Source organism: Prosopis cineraria, unplaced genomic scaffold, assembly GCF_029017545.1.
Source record: "Prosopis cineraria cultivar Desert tree isolate PC_DT_omini unplaced genomic scaffold, ASM2901754v1 PC1104, whole genome shotgun sequence".
NCBI classification, from domain to species: Eukaryota; Viridiplantae; Streptophyta; class Magnoliopsida; order Fabales; family Fabaceae; genus Prosopis; species Prosopis cineraria.
In genome coordinates, this window is record NW_026556429.1 from 7707 (window position 1) to 26127 (window position 18421).

Consider the following 18421-nt stretch of genomic DNA (forward strand, 5'->3'; position numbering starts at 1 on the left):
GTTTTTTTTTTATAAGATCATTTTACAAAAAATATTAATTTCAGGAATTTTTTTAGAGATTTCAAAGTAATCATACCATCTTCCTTACTTTGTGGGGTTTTTTTTTTTTTTGGGGTCATAAACAGAGGGTCTTTTTCTGTCATTTTTTCAAAAAATTTATACCATAATTAAATGCAAGAAGTATATGTCCCACGAAAGCAAGGCTGCTTGGTTCTGCATTTTTCCCCTTCTCTTTTGTGACCCGTACAAGAAAAAGTTCATGGAAGCCCGCTTTTAGAGGCAAAGGTGTCCGAACTCTGAACTTCAAACCTACACGAGACACATTTCTCGCTTCATAAAAAACATTAAAAAATAAAATTTCCCACTTCCCAATATAGGACACCTACGAAATTTAGCAATTAGGTTGGGTCGTAAACAAGTATGATTATCAAAAAGGCTGTTATTACATTCCTTTTATTTATTTATTTTTTATTTTCTACTACTTTTCCATGACCCCAGATTTCTTTCCTTCTCAAGCCTCAAACCCATCTTTTTAATTCTGTATCATGCCTTCCCAATGCTCGTTTCCTCTTTCATTCAGTCTTTGTCTGTGTGTTAATTTTGGATAGAGAAGCTCCTTTCCCGAAATCGGTGTAGAATTGAGCAAAGGGGAAGACGAAGAAGAAACCCTAGGCAGCAACTATTCGTAACATAAGGAAGGGGGTGTTTTAAATCCGTTTTCTTTCTCTGGTTAGTTTGACTGTCTTTAGAATTTCGGAGTCAGAAGCAGCATTTTGCAGTCGTTATCTTGAATTCAAACTGGTTTTTTTTCTTTTTTTTCTTTTTGGTTGAGATAGATTATATATAATTCAAATTTGGGAGATTGTTCGGTACTCTGCTCTGAGAGACAATGGAAAGCATACCGCACCCAATACCGAGAACAGTAGAGGAGGTTTTCAGCGACTTCAAGGGAAGAAGAGCTGGACTGATTAAGGCCCTCACTACTGGTTCGCTAATTTCTTCTCTATTCTGTTTTTCCTTTTACTTTATGTTTGTGTGTTTACCGAGTTTTTCTATGGGCTCTTGTTGCAGATGTTGAAAAGTTCTACCAGCAGTGCGATCCTGGTGGGTAACTTGAATATCTCAATTGTTTTTCTTTGTCGGGAACCCCTGTTCTCTGTTGTTGTTTGGAATATCGTTTAATATAAAGGTTTGTTTATTTGACTGATTTTAATTGCACCATTTTGATTCCGCTTTCGACTGATGGGGCGTCTTTTATCACATTTGTAACTGCGACTTTGCCCCTGGGTAGTTTTCAATGTATCTCTTTCTTTACTTTTGGGGGGGGGGGGGGGGGGGCGCTAACAGTTGTGTATTTTGAATTTCTGGTTCCATGAATTGATGCCTGGTTGTCACTCTGCTATTAGCTCACGGTAGTTGCTGAACAATTTGGGTTACATTTAACATGTTGACTTTTGCCCTTATGATATGCTTTTTTTTTTTTGGTATGTAATTGGTATTCTTAGTTTCCTTTCCATTCTACTTTTATGTGATGCATTTGTTACTCTTCGGAGTTCTGGCCTGTTTGGAGAGCAGAGTTGTTGTGTCATTCACATTTTCTTTTGGTCATATATACCATTTCTTTGAATTATGCCTGTCCATCGACTGTTGGGCTTATCTATATGAAGACTTGTGTATTCATTTCTACCTAGTTTTAGGCTTATCTGTATGAAACTTGGGCAGTCATGTGAGCCGTGTGTTATACTAATGTGGAGAGTTGAGTACTCGTGTGCACCTTGTTTTTGGCTAAACTGTGAACACTTGTGCAATCTTCTTTGCCTGATTACATAAGAATATTTGTTCACATGGGTTTGAGATGGTAATGGAGTGTAACTGCCATAAATGTCAGGAGTTGGGGTTGAATTTTAGATTCTTTTATTGATGATGGGCAATTACTCACCTTTTTGTTTCCTCTTTCGCAAATGCTTTGATAATTTAAACAGTTGGCATGTTTCATTCGGTTTTGTATCACATGATGTACTTATTGTCAGAGCATTGCTTGAAGAGAAACAAATAACCCATGGCTCATTAAATTTATTAGCTTAGAATCTTGGGATGCCTATTCCATTAAACTTGGCTTGCCTTTTTCCACCTTTGGCTAGTGTTATAAAATTGCTAAGGAAGTTTAATTTGTTGACCATTGAATTCCTGGCTACTGTTTGTTTAGCCTAAGAGTCAGATGAAAGTTAGATACTCAAAAGACATACAAATATCTTATGTTGCCCTGATACAAAGTTACTTTTATCATGACTTTTTAATCCATCACCTTTTGATCTAAAGTTAAAAGGACTTTTGTCTAATTTCATTTGCTTTCTGGTACTTGCTTTTCCAAAGTATGTTTTAAGGTTAACATAGTGGTGGATCTGATCTTATTGCATGTGTCTTTGTAATTTTGGAGTTGGACATTGCGCCTTGTTGGTGGTCCATATGGAAAACACATTCTTGAATTTCTGTTAATTTCAAATCTGTAAATTAATATGTAGTAATGAGGTGAGGTAATATTTAGTTTTGCATGCATTAGTTAAAACAAATTTGCTTGCATTGTAGAGAAAGAGAACTTGTGTCTATATGGATTACCAAATGAAACATGGGAAGTGAATTTGCCTGTTGAGGAAGTACCTCCTGAACTTCCTGAGCCAGCATTAGGTATAAACTTTGCGAGGGATGGGATGCAAGAGAAGGATTGGTTGTCACTGGTTGCAGTTCACAGTGATTCTTGGCTGCTTGCTGTGTCTTTCTATTTTGGTGCTCGTTTTGGATTTGGTAAGAATGAAAGGTAAGATTTCTTGATCTTCTGTTATACTTTTATAAACTTAGAATTTTGTTCTGCATCAACTTAATTCCATCTGTCACTTGTAGTTTTCTAGTAAATGTCTCAGATTGTGCAATGCTTTTAGTTTGGATTTTTCTCTCTCCATATCTTTTTGTGCAAATGATCAACTTTGTTTTGGTTTGTCTAGCCCTTCAAGTTCTAGACTTCTTTAACACTTTAAGGTTGTTGGGAATCTTTCAATTTATTCAGTTTGCCCCGTGTGGATGAAAATTTTCTATTAGCTTAGTATGTTTACAATTTTTTCCACAGGATAAAAAAAGAAAGCAGTGGTGTACTGGTGTAGTCTTTTGATTAATTTTCAAAACATACGATAACATGCATTTTTGTGGGCACATTTGCATCTTTATGACAATCTATTTAGGACACAGTGATATTGCCATTGACGAAATATCCTAATTGTATGCTGAACTGCTAATGCAAGGCAAGGTAGTTATTATGTTATCTTATTTAATTTAATTGAAATATTGTAAATCAAATTGAATTTGAAGTTCTCTTTTATGCGTCCATGTTCCTGCAGTTTTAGTTTTTGGTGGCTACACAAATGCTGCAGGATAGAAGAGCATATGTGCATGGAATATTATTCTTGGAAATACCAATGCAAGATCATCTTTATTAGAAATTAATGATTATGATTACGTGGCAGCAAAAAGATACAAAATACAAAATTGGGACATGACAGTTGACAGCATATTCATTCCAATACTTGGGATTTGCATATGTCATCAATTAATTCCCTTATTTTATGTTAATTGGTCTTATGCTTCAATTTTCATTGCTAGCAATGCTTTCACGAGAGATAGGCCTTGGAACTGTATGAGCCTTTAAACTTGTTCATAGGATGAAGTTTGAAATCTTCAGTAAGGATAGAGTAATTATTTTCCTATCTATGAATACTGGTGTGAATCGTCTTTGTTTAATTGTTGTAAGAAAGGGGAGGTTGATGGTGTAATAAATAAAAATTTCAATTTAAAGTTATTAAAAATTTTATGTGATTGATGTTCTCTCTCAAATAATGTATTTTTGTTAGTTCTGATGGAATATCCTTGATTCTTAGAAACAAGTAATCATTTGGGAAATCTGTAGTAAACCATATAAATCTTCCTCAGTCTAATAATCTTATCTGTCATGCTTACTATTAGTTTTCTGGTGGAGCTTCGGATTAAACTCATTAGTTGTGAGTTGTGACTGCCACAGTGCCACTATGTTAAGTTCCTCCCTTTTTTCCTCTTTTAAAAGCTGGCACTGTGTTTGAATTATTGTTTTGGAATACATCACCTTCCCCCCGGGGGCCTTTTTTTTTTTTTTGGCAGCTGAATAAATATTAGTCTGAAGGTTGTAGTCAGATTTTTTTTGGTAACAGGTCTTCTATTTTTGTTGAGGTTATTTCTTTGGCATGATAAATTATTTGTGGGAACTTTCTACTTTTCACATGTTAGTTCTATATCTGCTAATTGGGATATTGACTGATATTTTATAGTAAGTATTTTTTGAATCTGATGAAATGTTTGTTTGTTTGAAGTGAATTTGGACTGAAAATTTTGGTTATAATACTAACATTTTGTCGGTGAATGTTTAGATATTGTGATAGGAGTTGAATGTTAACACCTAAATTATGACGTAGGATTTTTAATGCTTAAATGATTTCACCTTTGGAATTTCATGTTGATGCTGGGTCTTGGAAATTATTTGGCCTTGCTTAGTAGATTACATTAAGTTTCTATCTGCTGGTATTGTTGATGCATATCTAGACACCAATATTGCTTATTGAATGCTATTGTTGTATTCACTTGTATGTTGCAAGGAAGCCTTGGATCCTGATAGTATATTATTATGCCTTGAAATTTGTTGCACAATCAAGTGACCAACTATTTATGCTCCTTTAGTTAGTTTGTGGTCTTCTATGCACATGCTTGCTGCCTTACTGCTACTTCAATTGCATGGTTAACGTATAAAAAATTGGCTCATGGCTGGCAGAGCAAAGGCTGTATAATATCTTCCTTTGGGTTCCATTTCAGTCCACTATATAATCCCTTTCTGACAGTGCAGTATTACAGACTTACAGTTGACAGCGAGTCATATGAAAGTGATTAGACAAAAGTAGTAGTAACTTAGATCAATCAGAGTACCAAAGACTCTGATAAATGATATCTTGTTTCCCCTAAGAGAGAGAGAAAAAAATACAAAAGGGGAAATTTTTTTGTAAGGAGCCCGAGAAGAATTAATTTATTTCTTGAAATCCTGAAAATATCAGAGTCAAAGGCTTTATGTGACATTCTAGAAGATACTTCTGATCTGGCTTCTCATTGGTGCGTGCAGGAAAAGGCTTTTTCAGATGATAAATGATCTCCCAACCATATTTGAAGTTGTGACAGGAAGCGCCAAGCAATCAAAGGATCAGTCAGCTGCTAACAATAATGGTAGCAAAAGCAAGTCAAGCGGGAAGGTGGTAAGCAAATTTCAACTTCATTTTCTTAGTTTACGTTCCTGGTTCTTCCCCTTTTGAAAAGTTTCTTTGGTCTTGCTGTTTGGATGCTGCTTCTTATCAGTCATCCCAATCTGACTCTCAGGCCAAGGGAGTGAAGATGTCTCCCCCTCCCAAAGAAGAGGATGAGAGTGGAGAAGAAGAAGAAGAAGATGACGAACAGGGGGCAACGTGTGGAGCATGCGGTGATAATTATGGCACTGATGAGTTCTGGATCTGTTGCGATATATGTGAGAGATGGTTCCATGGCAAATGTGTGAAAATCACCCCTGCTAAAGCTGAGCACATCAAGCAATACAAGTGCCCTAGCTGCAGTAACAAGAGGGCTAGAGTTTAGAAGCTCTGGAGGATCTCAAACCAAACAGGACAGACAAGGTTTAGAATGTTTGATAAAAATTTTAAAGTTAAGAACGTTGGTTGCCTGTGTTAGTCAGCTGAACATGAATGACAATGCAGACATAATTTAAAGTTTTGCTAGTGTTTATTCCTACTGTGTCTAATCTCCCTGTTAATTGTGTTTTTAAGTAGTCATTGGCGAACAAGGATATTATATGAATATATCTGATTGCTTTTATGCAGATTTGATGTATTTCTTCTTCACCATCCTTGGTATACTATAACTAATGGTTTGTGATGCACCTTTTCTTATCTGAGAACCTTGCTGTGCCCCTATGAAGCATTGAATATTGAAACAAATATGGACACTGGCATGACAAAAATTCAAATCTGTAATTTAACGTGTTGCACCATGTCCAGGACCGAACTAGCTTCTATTCCTCCCTGTTATAATAGCTCTTTGAGTTTTGACATTTGTTGTTTTGAGGTCTGCAGATCATAGAATGAGATCAGCTTTTCAATTTCCAACCTAAAAGTGATTGAAATGACGAAACTCAAAGGAAAAAGATATTAAATTTGAGTGTTTAATTTAAGCGTCTTATAAACTGAGTAGCATGTGAGTAGAGAACTAGAGAAGCCTGTTTGATCTAAGACTGGTGTGGACATGAATCCTTCAAAATGCTCGTGTTTTATGAATGCACAATAAAAGATTATGATCATTTTTAGCAGGTCATTGAGGAAAACTTCATGGCAGTGGCTTCAGTTGAGTAAAGCTTCAATGGTGGTTATTGTTGCACTAGGCTAGTCTGAAGAAATATTTCTTAGTTTCATCACTTTTATTTTCGAGTAGATGTTTCAACTTTGTTATCCCCTCCCCGATTTGATGTCTGGGTTCTGGATTTTTGGTTAATAGTGGAAATTTAGTGAAGTTCTGTGTAGAATACACTTCATATTGATGTCTGATCGTCGTGAAATTCTCTTCCTTTATAAAACTTTTGATGGTGTTGTATGTGATACACTTCATGTACCTATCTTCGGTCTCAAAAAAGGAAAACGTATTTCCAGTAACTTAGAAATAAAGAATTGAATGCTATTTTATATTTTTACATTAATCGCTTATCTTTTACTTCTTTTTCGTTTTTGCTTTCTTTGTACGATACAGAATCAACATTCTTGGCTTCCATGCTCAATGGACACGGGCTCAATGTCCTAAAATCGGACGTAAAAAAAAATGTTGTGCTCAAGGAAAATGTCAAACAAAATATTGGAAGAAAAAAATAAAAATAAAAACAGATGTCGTCGTCGTCGTCATTTTTTAAATATACAACAAGCCTTGTTCATCGATACATGTGTGTGTGTGTGTGAAATATATGGGCTTCATTTACTAATTATAAATAGTACAACTCACCTCAACAGTCAAAATAGTGTTTGTCTTGAGTCCTCTCCTGAAATATAATTTGGATGATGCATCAAGTGAGAACAGCTTTTGAAGTTTCAGTGTTTGAAAATTGAAAAGTGAAAGTTTTTCATAAAGTACCATACTAGTACTTGGTGTTATCTATTAGCACTTGGAGAGGACAAAAGATAAGTTTTAGGAGAGAAGCTAAAGCTCCTCATATCAGACTCTCTATAATAAACATACTTATTATTATGGTAATTCACTAATCATCCATCTCCTTTCATTTCCCAAAAACAAGATATCCATACCTAGCTTACTCGATGAGAGATTGATTTATAACACAAGCACATGAATTTTAAAATCTTGTTAATGATATAAGGACTTGTTCTTTCAACATGTTTAAAATTACTTGACTTGCTTTGAAGAATTGCTTGTTACTTCCAAGCAAACATGGTTTGAGATGGTGTCATAAACTAACCCAAATGCATTATGCTGATAGGTAATTAGTATTTTTTGGGTATTCTCAATTTTCTTTGGCTACAATAAAAATTTAAATGAATTGAATCTCGAAATCTTACAAAGATCAGGGTATAGCTTCATGCTTAAAAAACACTTATAAAAGTATTTAAAAGATTGTCATCAATAAAGTTCTCAATCAACAGTAAAATTTGATCTAATAACATCACAAGATATAGACCAAATATTTATTAACTAGATAAATTTTTATTGATGCAAGGCTTGTCTTTTTCTATGAATTTTTTAAAACCCAACTCAAACTTTTTTTAATGAAAAGGAGAACACAAATAAAAAGATGACATTGATTAATAATGGAATGTCCAATTAATAAGCAAAGTAGGATCACTTTGCTCATTGGACCCACTACTAAACTTGTGGCTCAAGAATGGGATTCGTAAATTGGACACCAGAACTGTCAACTGCTAGGAGCATGTGGTAGCAACTCCACCTCTATTCATTTCCTATTTCTAATAATAATAATTATTATTTCTATTAATTGCTGTAATTCTTTTTTGTCAAATATATGTAATTATTGTTTGCTTATGAGATATTAGGTGTATTCGTTACTGACAGTAAAAATTAATCTCTCAATGCATCCGAATTCAATGAGTAGTTCAAATCCTCTCTTCTAGCAAGTATTTCACGTGATCATTAAAAATGTAAATGCAAGATATAAAAATAATACCAAATCACAATTTTACTTTTTTATTGTCCCCTGTATCTTAATTCAATACTTATTTGACTGTAGAGAAGTTTTTGAAATCCACATTCATAAAACTGCCTTTTAACTTGCCATTTCATTACACATGAATTTTCAAATGTTGAAAAAATAGATTGGACAATTATGTTCGACCACACTTTCAGGGAGGGAAATAAATGTGCCGATTGATTATCTCATTAGGCTTACACCGATAATTTATGAATTCGTATCTTTAATATCTTGTTGTTTGATTGTTGTAATATTTTGTATGCTGACATGACTCGTATTGTCAATTAGCACAGTCTACCCGTGGCTTTCAATTCAAGAAAAAAAAAAGTTGATAAAATACTCCAAGTTACAGCTACAGTATAGACATTTACTGGATTTGAGAATTTGAAACATTCATGAAATCCAAATCTTCTCTCAATGTACAAGGGGGAAAAAAAAAGGATATGTGACTATGCTCATTTTTTATTTTAAGAAAAATATGTGTAGCATATTTTACGTTATCCTTAAAATATTATTTTTTTTTATTAAAAAAAGTTAAAAAATTTATAAGGTCAAAAGAAAAAGTGCAAAGATAGATTCAATCCTCATCCCACCCATCCACGTGGATCTAATAATGAGTGAATCATCAAGTTGTACGTGATTTTAGCTTAATTGATTTTATATAAATGGATAAGCTCTACATTCAATTATATCTAATAGAATGAACTTGACCATTGTGGATGTTTCCTAACAAATGATACAAGACACGCCCACTACAATTTCTCAATTCATGAAAGAAATCCTCTCTACATACATATACTCGTGTAAATTCGTGTGATGATTTGAGCTGTATTGTTTATGGCGTATAAAAAATATAACTAAAAATATATTTTATATTTTATATTCAGGTTTTTTATATAATTATCTGATATTCAATATTAATATGTTTTATTTTGGTACTGTTAGGTTTAGATCTGCTTGGTTATTTTACATTTGTGTGTATGGATACTTTTTTTTTTAAATAATTGTTATAATAACATTTGTGTTTGGATATATTTTTTTAAAAGTCAGTTTGATAAACTGAAAATTATTTAAACTATGATAATAAAATATATTTTTGAATATACAATTAATAAAAAGAACACTAATTTATGATGATTTATAATCTTTATTATACAAGTGTAATAAACTTAAAATATTTAAAAAATATGATAAAAATTTTAAATAATATAAAATTTAATGTATAATGCTAAAAATTTTACTTCTAATTATTTGTATTTTTTCAATTTGTAATTTTAAAAAAAGTGATAAAAATTTATAATTTTTATTATACATTAATGTTAAAAATTAACATGATTAATTGTTTAATTTACAATGTTAAAAAATTGATATCTAATTATTATTATTTAAATGATAATTATATTTTCAATAAATTAATTATTTTAAATAAAAAAATAACATATTAAACTTAAATAATATGATCAAATAATATCTCATTTTTTAAAAACTACTGAATGGTATTTTGAATTTTTCACGCTTGAGCCCATTTCAAAAGTCATTTTTTAAAGCCTTTTTTGCTTTTAAAAAATTATTTTAAATAGCTTTTTATGTTCCAAAAGTAAAAAAATACTTTTAGAATGTGAAAAGTTAATTTATCAAATGGTGTTGAGGAGCTTTTGAAGTTTACTTTTAAAATATGATCTTCTTAATTTTTAACATGATCATGCTACCCTTAATTTGTAATTTTAAAAAAAGTGATAAAAATTTATAATTTTTATTATACATTAATGTTAAAAATTAACATGATTAATTGTTTAATTTATAATGTTAAAAAATTAATATATAATTATTATTATTATTTAAATGATAATTATATTTTCAATAAATTAATTATTTTTAAATAAAACAATAACATATTAAACTTAAATAATATGATCAAATAATATCTCATTTTTTAAAAACTATTGAATGGTGTTTTGAATTTTTCACACTTGAGCCCATTTCAAAAGTCATTTTTTAAAGCCTTTTTTGCTTTTAAAAAATTATTTTAAATAGCTTTTTACGTTTCAAAAGTAAAAAAATAATGTGAAAAGTTAATTTATCAAATGGTGTTAAGGAGCTTTTGAAGTTTACTTTTGAAATATGATCTTCTTAATTCTTAACATGATCATGCTATCCTTAATTTTTATATAAAATATTGTAAGCATATTTTTTACATATCAAATTAATAACATTTCTTAACAAAGTTTTTTGAAAAATAAGTTGACATTATTGACTAAACAATTAATTGTGCTAATTTTAATTATCAATGTACATTGAACAATTTATATAACTTTTGTTCAATACATTAAAATTTAGATTTTCATCCTTATTATTGAACATATCAAATTTTGTATTATTTAAAATTTGAATCGCATATATTTTTTAAACATTTTTAATATTAAGCATCTGTATAACAAAATTACATATTATAAAAATCAATGTTTTTTTTTATTATTACACATTCAAAAATACTTTTTATTATATATAATTTAGATAATTTTTAGTTTACTAAAATGAAATTTTAAAAAAATATTTAAATAAAAATTTCATTATGTAACAATTTATTTTTGTGACATTAATTTTTATTAAATAAATTTTTGACAAACTAACTTTTAATTTACAAAAAATCAATTGAGCAATTGATTGGCTAGTTTTTCTAATTGATTTTTTTCCCTAATTTGAATATTTAATCTTGCCTAAAGAGAACTAAGTGCATTACATTCCACCCAAACAAAATCATGATCCAGACATAATTGTGGAATGTGCTCACGATCGCTATACTTGGGATCTAATCCTTGAGAAAGTCACTAACTAAACTTATCTGATGTGAACTAACTTGATATTTCCTTTTGTTTTATAAATTTTGAAATGGTCCAAAGTCAAAACATAAACTATAGTGTATTCGGATATATTCATAATTCATAAATTCATAAATTATGGGCATTAACAAATTATATATGATTATACCACTTATTTTGTAACATCCCAATTTAAATTTTAATAGTTAATTTGGGTTAATAGAAATAAAAAAAAAATATTTAGAGGTAAGAAAATTAGTAAGAGATGATTATTAAATCTAATTTAGGATATAATTCTAAAAAAAATTAATTAAATAAAAAAAATTTAAAAAAAAAATAAAAAAAAAAAAAAATATATTATTAAATTATTATTATAATAAAAAAAAGGAAAAGGTTTGCAAAAAAAAAAGGGAAGAAAACATGCCGCCGCCTCAATAGTAACAATAGTAAAGAAAAATAATAAAAAAAAAAAGAAGAAGAAAGAAGAGAGAGAAAAGAATAAAAAAAATATGTGGGACCCACTGAATTTTTATAAAACTCACCCGTTTCCTTTCATTTCTGCAATTCTTTTCCTGCGCGCGAGCTGAGGCGGAGAGAAGCGAGTCGCCGGTGCAAAATATCTAAATTTTTAAGGTAAGAGTTTTTAATAGGATATTTAGGGTGTGATTTTAAGCTTTTCAAGACTAAGTAAGTGTTCTAAAATTTTTTCTTAGTCATCCTTCTTCTTTGGTTTCTGAGTTTGTAGTGGTAGAAAATTTAAGATCTGGAAGAGGGATGAATTTATGTTGAATAAATATGGTTTTTAAGGTTGTTAGTAGTATAATAAATATTCTAGAGTATAAATTTATTGGTGATCTTTGAATTTGTGGCTTATGGATCAAATTCTAAACTAGATCTAAAAATATATGTTGATTTATTGAGGTTTAGATGATTATTTGGGACGAAAAGTGAATTATTATGGTTATAGGATTATGATTCTAAGCTAGAGACTCAATTTTTAATTTTTGGATATTTTAGGTACGAATTTATGAAATAAAAAAAAATTTGATAACAGAAATTAGTTTAGAAGTTGATTTTTAGATTATTAATGTTTATTGATAATTAAAAGAGGAGTTAAAAATTTTACTTAATAGTATTAACTATAGATTTGTATTAAGATTGAGATTAGAAATTATGTTATATTTTTAATTCTATTATTAGAATTATTTTATTAGTTTCAAAAATTGAAACTAATATTTTTAAATAATATGTTATTTGTAGATTGTATTACTGGTGAAGATTGTGGTGAGAGAGAAATTTTAAGAAATAATTTATTGAAAAAGCCACAAGGTAACCATGCTTTTAATTTGTGATTAGTGTTACTTCATGTTAATTAGGTGATTATTGAGAAAATTATGAATTTTTATAATATTGTATAATTGTGCAATATTATTATAAATTTGTTTAATTATTGTGGGAGGTGTTGGGAGACTTGCTATTATTGTTGTATTTATGTGCCACGTGGTACGCCCCTATTGGAGCTCAATAGGTGGCTTGTAAGGGCTCGGGCTAATCTACCTTTGGCCGGGTAATTTAGCACCGAGTGAGGGCTACGGCTCGAGGTTAATGGAGGGATATAAGGATGGTTGTTTGTGTTTATTATAATATTTCTTATATTTGTTGGAATTATATTATTTTTAATTCTCACTTAGTAAGCACACACTTAACTGTTTGTATACACTATCATAAATTGGCTTTGGTTACTGGGACTTTTGAGTCTCATTATGTGGTTAACAATTTTCAGGAGAAGAGCCACGAGTGACACGTGGAGGAGTCCCAGAGGCTTAGTGGTATAAATCCACTGTCTCTTTTGGGTATTTAATTTATGATTTATAATGTGTTATATTGCCAATATTAGGGCTTTTTATTTATTGTCAATTATATGAATATATAAATGTAATCATGCTTTTCAAACTATTTCTATTTTTGGTACAATTTGGATGACTGTAATTTTATTATTTGGTTTACTTTGGATTGGTTAAAATGGCATGATTATAAGACCAAATAACTGGCTTGTGTTGAAAATTGACTAAATTGCTTATTTTACTTGTTGGGAGTATAAGGATGGACAAATGTGATTTAGTTTACTTGTTGGGAGTATAAGGATGGACAAATGTGATTTAGCCTAATGGCATGTGGGAGGTAAAAATTTATCTGAAATATTATAGTGTGTGAGTTGAAGCCAATTATAAAATATTTTATATCGAAATTATTGATATAAAAATGTGTTGGGTGGCTGTAACCCAACTATGATTGAGTTAAATTATTTAAAAAAAAAATTTGGTGTGTTACAATTTTTGGTATCAGAGCTACATGGTTTCAATTCTTATAAATTATGAAATTGTTATACATTAACTTAGTTTATTGGCAATATACATTATTAAATCATAATACTTCTCCATTATTTTTTCTTGTCTTGAGATTAGTGTTAACTTAATTATGTGACTTCCATCCTTTAGGAGGGGAGAGATGGTGTCTAAAACTAGGAGAGGTGACGAAATTGCCGGTGATTCTATAGAGCCAATAGGAAATGACATACCTTCACTGCCACAACCGGAGCCCATACAGCAACAAATTGGGCAGGGCGAGCCCATACAGTCACAACCAAGGCAGGATGAGCCAACTATGAGGCAAATGATGGATCTACTATATAATCTTAGTGACCGCATGAAGAGACAAGAAGAAGAGTTGGCCGCTTTAAGACAATATAAGAAGAATGACAACCGAGAGGGAAATGGCCAACAAGAAGGAAGCCATACCAAGGTATTCAATGCGAGCCAATCTGCTGATGAAGGCTTACCTCCTTATTCTCACCATGAGTTCGAAGAATGTGAGGCTCCACTCTGACCAACAGACATCCACGATCACAAAGATCTGGAGTACTTTTCGTAAGTTTAATCCTCCTACTTTCGATGGAAATCTTAAGCCAGCGGTGGTTGAAGAATGGATAGATCAATTGGAGAGTATTTTTCGTATGGTTGTGTGCACTTCTAATTAAAAGGTGCAGCTGGCAATATTCCTACTACAGAAGAGTGCTAAGAAATAGTGGGAAACATCAGGACCGAAGGATGATTCCTCTCTTACTTGGGAAGATTTTAAAGCCATATTGTTCGAGAATTATTTTCCTACTGCACTGAGAGCAGAAAAGGAGGCTGAGTTTCATGCATTTCGTCAGGGTGATCTAGATGAGGATGAATTTATTGAACAATTCTCAGAATTATCTAAATACTCCACTTACCTCCAAAAACATGAAGACACGGAGTGGATGGCTGAACGATTGTTAGAGAAGGCGAGGCCTGATCTAAGGGAACAGTTAGCCCCTTTTGAGATTAAGACATTCAGTGAGATGTGCAATAAGCTTCGAATAGTTTCTCGGAGGAAGAGAGAGGCTAGATTAGAAGCTGATAGAGAGAGGAGGAAAGAACCTCATGGGAAGCCCCCTATCCACACCAGACCCATTGGTGGAGTAGAGAAGAGGAGCAGTCAAATCTTTGGAGGCTTTAGAAATCAGAAGAAGAAGGGCTACTACCATAAGGGCCAAAGCTACAGAGGGAATCAGAGTGGGAGTCAGGGGTCCTACAGGAGCCCAGCAACCTCTACTCCTACTTCCGGTGCTACTAGTAATCAAGCATGCAGTAAGTGTGGGAAGTTTCATTCTGGTGATTGTTGGGTTTATTACATCTGCCAGAAGCCTGGTCATATTGCCCGATTCTGCTATCAAAATCAGAATAGGGGTAATGATCAGAGACCTACAGTACCAGCACGAGTGTATGCCCTCTCTGGGCCAGAGGCTGCTAACAACCCTAATGCTATCCGAGGTATAATCCGAATCCTTGATAATGATGTTTGTGCTTTGTTTGATTCGGGTGCTACACACTCTTTTGTGTCTGATGAATGTATGAAAAGATGTAAATTGCCTGTGTGTACCTTACCTTTTGATGTGAAGATTTCTACTCCTGCTGGTTTGACTGTAAGGACTGCTAAGGCATGTCTAAATGTAGAGGTTGAGTATGAGGGTCGAAAGACCACCATAGACCTCATTTATTTGTCTTTATCTGGGATTGATGTTATTGTGGGGATGGATTGGTTGTCTGCAAATGGAGCTGTACTTAATTGTCAGAAAAAGAGTGTGTCACTCTCAGCTCTTACTGTAACTCCTATAGAGTCCCAAAGTCCTATGTTGTTGTCTGCAGCTCAAGTAGAACAGTGTATAAAAAAAGGTTGTCAAGTTTTATGATTTTCTTCTCAATCAAGGCAGAGGATTGAAGAAGGTGTAGATCGGATTCCAGTAGTGAGAGAATTCCCTGACGTCTTTCCTACTGAAGTGATCGGTTTGCCTCCAGAACGAGAGGTTGAGTTCTCAATTGAGCTCGTACCTGGTACGGGGCCTATTTCTAAGGCACCCTATAGGATGTCTCCATCGGAGTTAGCTGAGTTGAAGAGACAAATTGAAGAGTTGTTAGAGAAGGGGTTTATCAGACCGAGTGTATCACCATGGGGGTCACCGGTACTGTTTGTGAAAAAGAAAGATGGAAGCCTTAGATTGTGTATTGATTATAGACAATTGAATAAGGTAACCATCAAGAACAAGTACCCCTTACCTCGAATTGATGATTTGTTAGACCAATTAGTCAATTCAGCGGTGTTTTCTAAGATTGATCTAAGATCAGGGTATCATCAATTGAGGGTTAGAGCAGAAGATATCCCTAAAACTGCTTTTAGGACTAGATATGGGCACTATAAGTTTCTAGTGATGCCGTTTGGGTTAACAAATGCCCCAGCTGTCTTCATGGATTATATGAATCGAATCTTCAGGCCTTATCTCGATGAATTTGTTGTAGTCTTTATTGATGACATACTTATTTATTCTCGAGATGAGGTGGACCATGCTAGACATCTTAAAATTGTTTTGGAGATATTAAGAGAGCACAAGCTCTATGCCAAGTTGAGCAAATGTGATTTTTGGCTTAAAGAAGTTAAATTCTTAGGCCATGTTGTTTCAAAAGAAGGGGTAGCAGTGGACCCTAGTAAGATAGATGCAGTGATGAAATGGGAGCAACCTCGAAGTGTGACAGAGATTAGGAGTTTTTTGGGTCTTGCAGGCTACTATCGTCGTTTCATTAAGGGTTTTTCACAAATTGCAATGCCCTTGACTAAGTTGACCAGGAAAGATGCTCCATTTATTTGGACGAACGAGTGTGAAGTTGCCTTCCAGGAGCTAAAAAAGAGGTTGACCACCACACCGGTGCTCACCTTACCTGTTCCAACTGCTCCTTATACCTTGTATACTGATGCTTCTAAGAAAGGTTTAGGTTGTGTATTGATGCAGGAGGATCGAGTAGTGGCTTATGCCTCTCGACAGTTGAGACCTCATGAGGAAAATTACCCTACTCATGACTTGGAGCTTGCTGCTGTGGTATTTGCCTTGAAGATTTGGAGGCACTATCTTTATGGTTCTTCTTTTGAGGTCTTCAGTGATCATAAAAGTTTAAAATATTTGTTTGATCAAAAGGAGCTCAACATGAGACAGCGCAGATGGATTGAGTTTTTGAAGGATTATGACTTTGAGTTGAAGTATCATCCAGGGAAAGCTAACGTAGTCGCCGACGCTCTGAGCAGGAAGCTTGTACATACTGCTCACATGATGGTCAGAGAACATGAATTATGGAGTAGTTTTCATGCAGTAAATGTAGAAGTAGTCGAAAATCGTTTGGCTGCTCTACACATTACTGAATTTGAGAATAATTTTTGGGAAGAAATTAGAATTGCGCAACAGAAGGATGATTATTTGAATAAGATTAGGGTAGAGATTGGGGCTGGAAAGGCTGAACATTTTGATGTGACCGATGATGATGTCGTAAGATATAAAGGTAGAGTGTGTGTGCCTAATGATACTCGATTGAAAAATATCTTACTTGAGGAGGCTCATCAGAGTAGATATACCATTCACCCAGGAGCAACTAAGATGTATCATGACTTAAGACGTGGTTGGTGGTGGCCAAGGATGAAGAGAGATGTAACTGAACATGTAACTCGTTGTTTGACTTGCCAGAAAGTCAAAATTGAGCATCAGAAACCAGCCGGGATGCTACAGTCTCTTGATATTCCAGAGTGGAAATGGGACAGCATTTCTATGGACTTCATTACAGGATTGCCTAGAACATCTTCTGGTCATGACACTATATGGGTAATCGTAGATCGACTCACCAAATCAGCTCATTTTCTTGCTACTAATATCAAGTATTCTCTTGAAAAATTAACTGAAATCTACATAAGAGAAGTGGTGAGATTGCATGGAGTGCCGACAAATATTGTATCTGATCGTGATCCGAGATTCACATCAAACTTTTGGAAGTCATTACAGGAAGCCATGGGTACTCGTCTGAGTTTTAGCACCGCTTACCACCCCCAGACCGATGGGCAAACGAACGAACCATACAAACTCTTGAAGATATGTTAAGAGCTTGTGCCATTGAGCTTAGAGGTAATTGGGATAGTCACTTACCATTAGCTGAATTTGCCTACAATAATAGTTTTCATTCTAGCATTCAGATGGCACCTTATGAGGCATTGTATGGAAGAAAATGTAGATCGCCACTGTGTTGGACAGAATTAAGTGAGAGAACTGTTTTGGGGCCAGACATTGTTGATGAGACTACCCAAAAGATTGCTTTAATCAAGCAAAAATTACTCACAGCTCAAAGTAGACAAAAGAGTTATGCGGATAAGAGGAGAAGACCGCTTGAGTTTGAAGTAGGTGACCATGTATTTTTGAAAATCTCTCCGGTAACTGGTGTTGGAAGAGCTATTAAGGCTAAGAAATTGACACCAAGGTTTATGGGGCCTTTTGAGATCTTAAAACGAGTTGGACCAGTAGCGTACCAAGTAGCATTACCACCCCAAATTGCTGGTATACACAATGTATTCCATGTGTCACAACTGAAAAAGTATCAACCAGATCCTTCCCATATAATTGAACCCGAGGAAATTGAACTCAGGGAGAATTTGACATTCAGAGCTGAACCAGAAAGGATTGTGGATTATAAGGACAAGCAATTAAGAAACAAGACCATTAGATTGGTTAAAGTAATCTGGAAGAGCACAACTCCAGGTGATGCTACGTGGGAGACCGAGGACAGTATGCGACGTGATTATCCTCGTCTTTTTGATTAAGTAAGTAGTTAATAGTTACTAACTTTAAATTTTGAGGACAAAATTTCTAAAAGGAGGGGAGAATTGTAACATCCCA

The 18421-nt window shown here is 33.3% G+C and overlaps 1 protein-coding gene across 6 annotated transcripts; it reads left to right on the forward strand.

Annotated features, from left to right (window-relative positions):
- The first annotated feature begins 470 nt into the window (after nucleotides 1-470).
- LOC129299268 (PHD finger protein Alfin1-like) lies at nucleotides 471-6699 on the forward strand. Of its 6 annotated transcripts, none has more exons than XM_054937732.1 (7): nucleotides 472-729; nucleotides 837-986; nucleotides 1072-1104; nucleotides 2587-2815; nucleotides 5189-5318; nucleotides 5419-5729; nucleotides 6417-6699. In XM_054937732.1, the coding sequence occupies exons 2-6, from the start codon at nucleotides 890-892 to the stop codon at nucleotides 5689-5691; spliced, it is 762 nt and encodes a 253-aa protein (XP_054793707.1). In that variant the 5' UTR covers nucleotides 472-729; nucleotides 837-889; the 3' UTR covers nucleotides 5692-5729; nucleotides 6417-6699. The 6 variants fall into 6 exon arrangements, with proteins under 6 accessions (XP_054793710.1, XP_054793707.1, XP_054793706.1 ...); XM_054937731.1 differs by having other exon boundaries at nucleotides 6420-6698; XM_054937735.1 differs by lacking the exon at nucleotides 6417-6699 and having other exon boundaries at nucleotides 471-729; nucleotides 5189-5315; nucleotides 5440-5932.
- The last annotated feature ends 11722 nt before the right edge of the window (nucleotides 6700-18421 follow it).

Excerpts from the sequence above, each read along its gene's own strand:
- LOC129299268 (XM_054937732.1), top strand. The coding sequence starts at position 890 with ATGGAAAGCATACCGCACCCAATACCGAGAACAGTAGAGGAGGTTTTC. Across the intron at positions 987-1,071 it reads GATTAAGGCCCTCACTACTG|ATGTTGAAAAGTTCTACCAG; the intron begins GTTCGCTAATTT and ends CTCTTGTTGCAG. Across the intron at positions 2,816-5,188 it reads GGATTTGGTAAGAATGAAAG|GAAAAGGCTTTTTCAGATGA; the intron begins GTAAGATTTCTT and ends TGGTGCGTGCAG.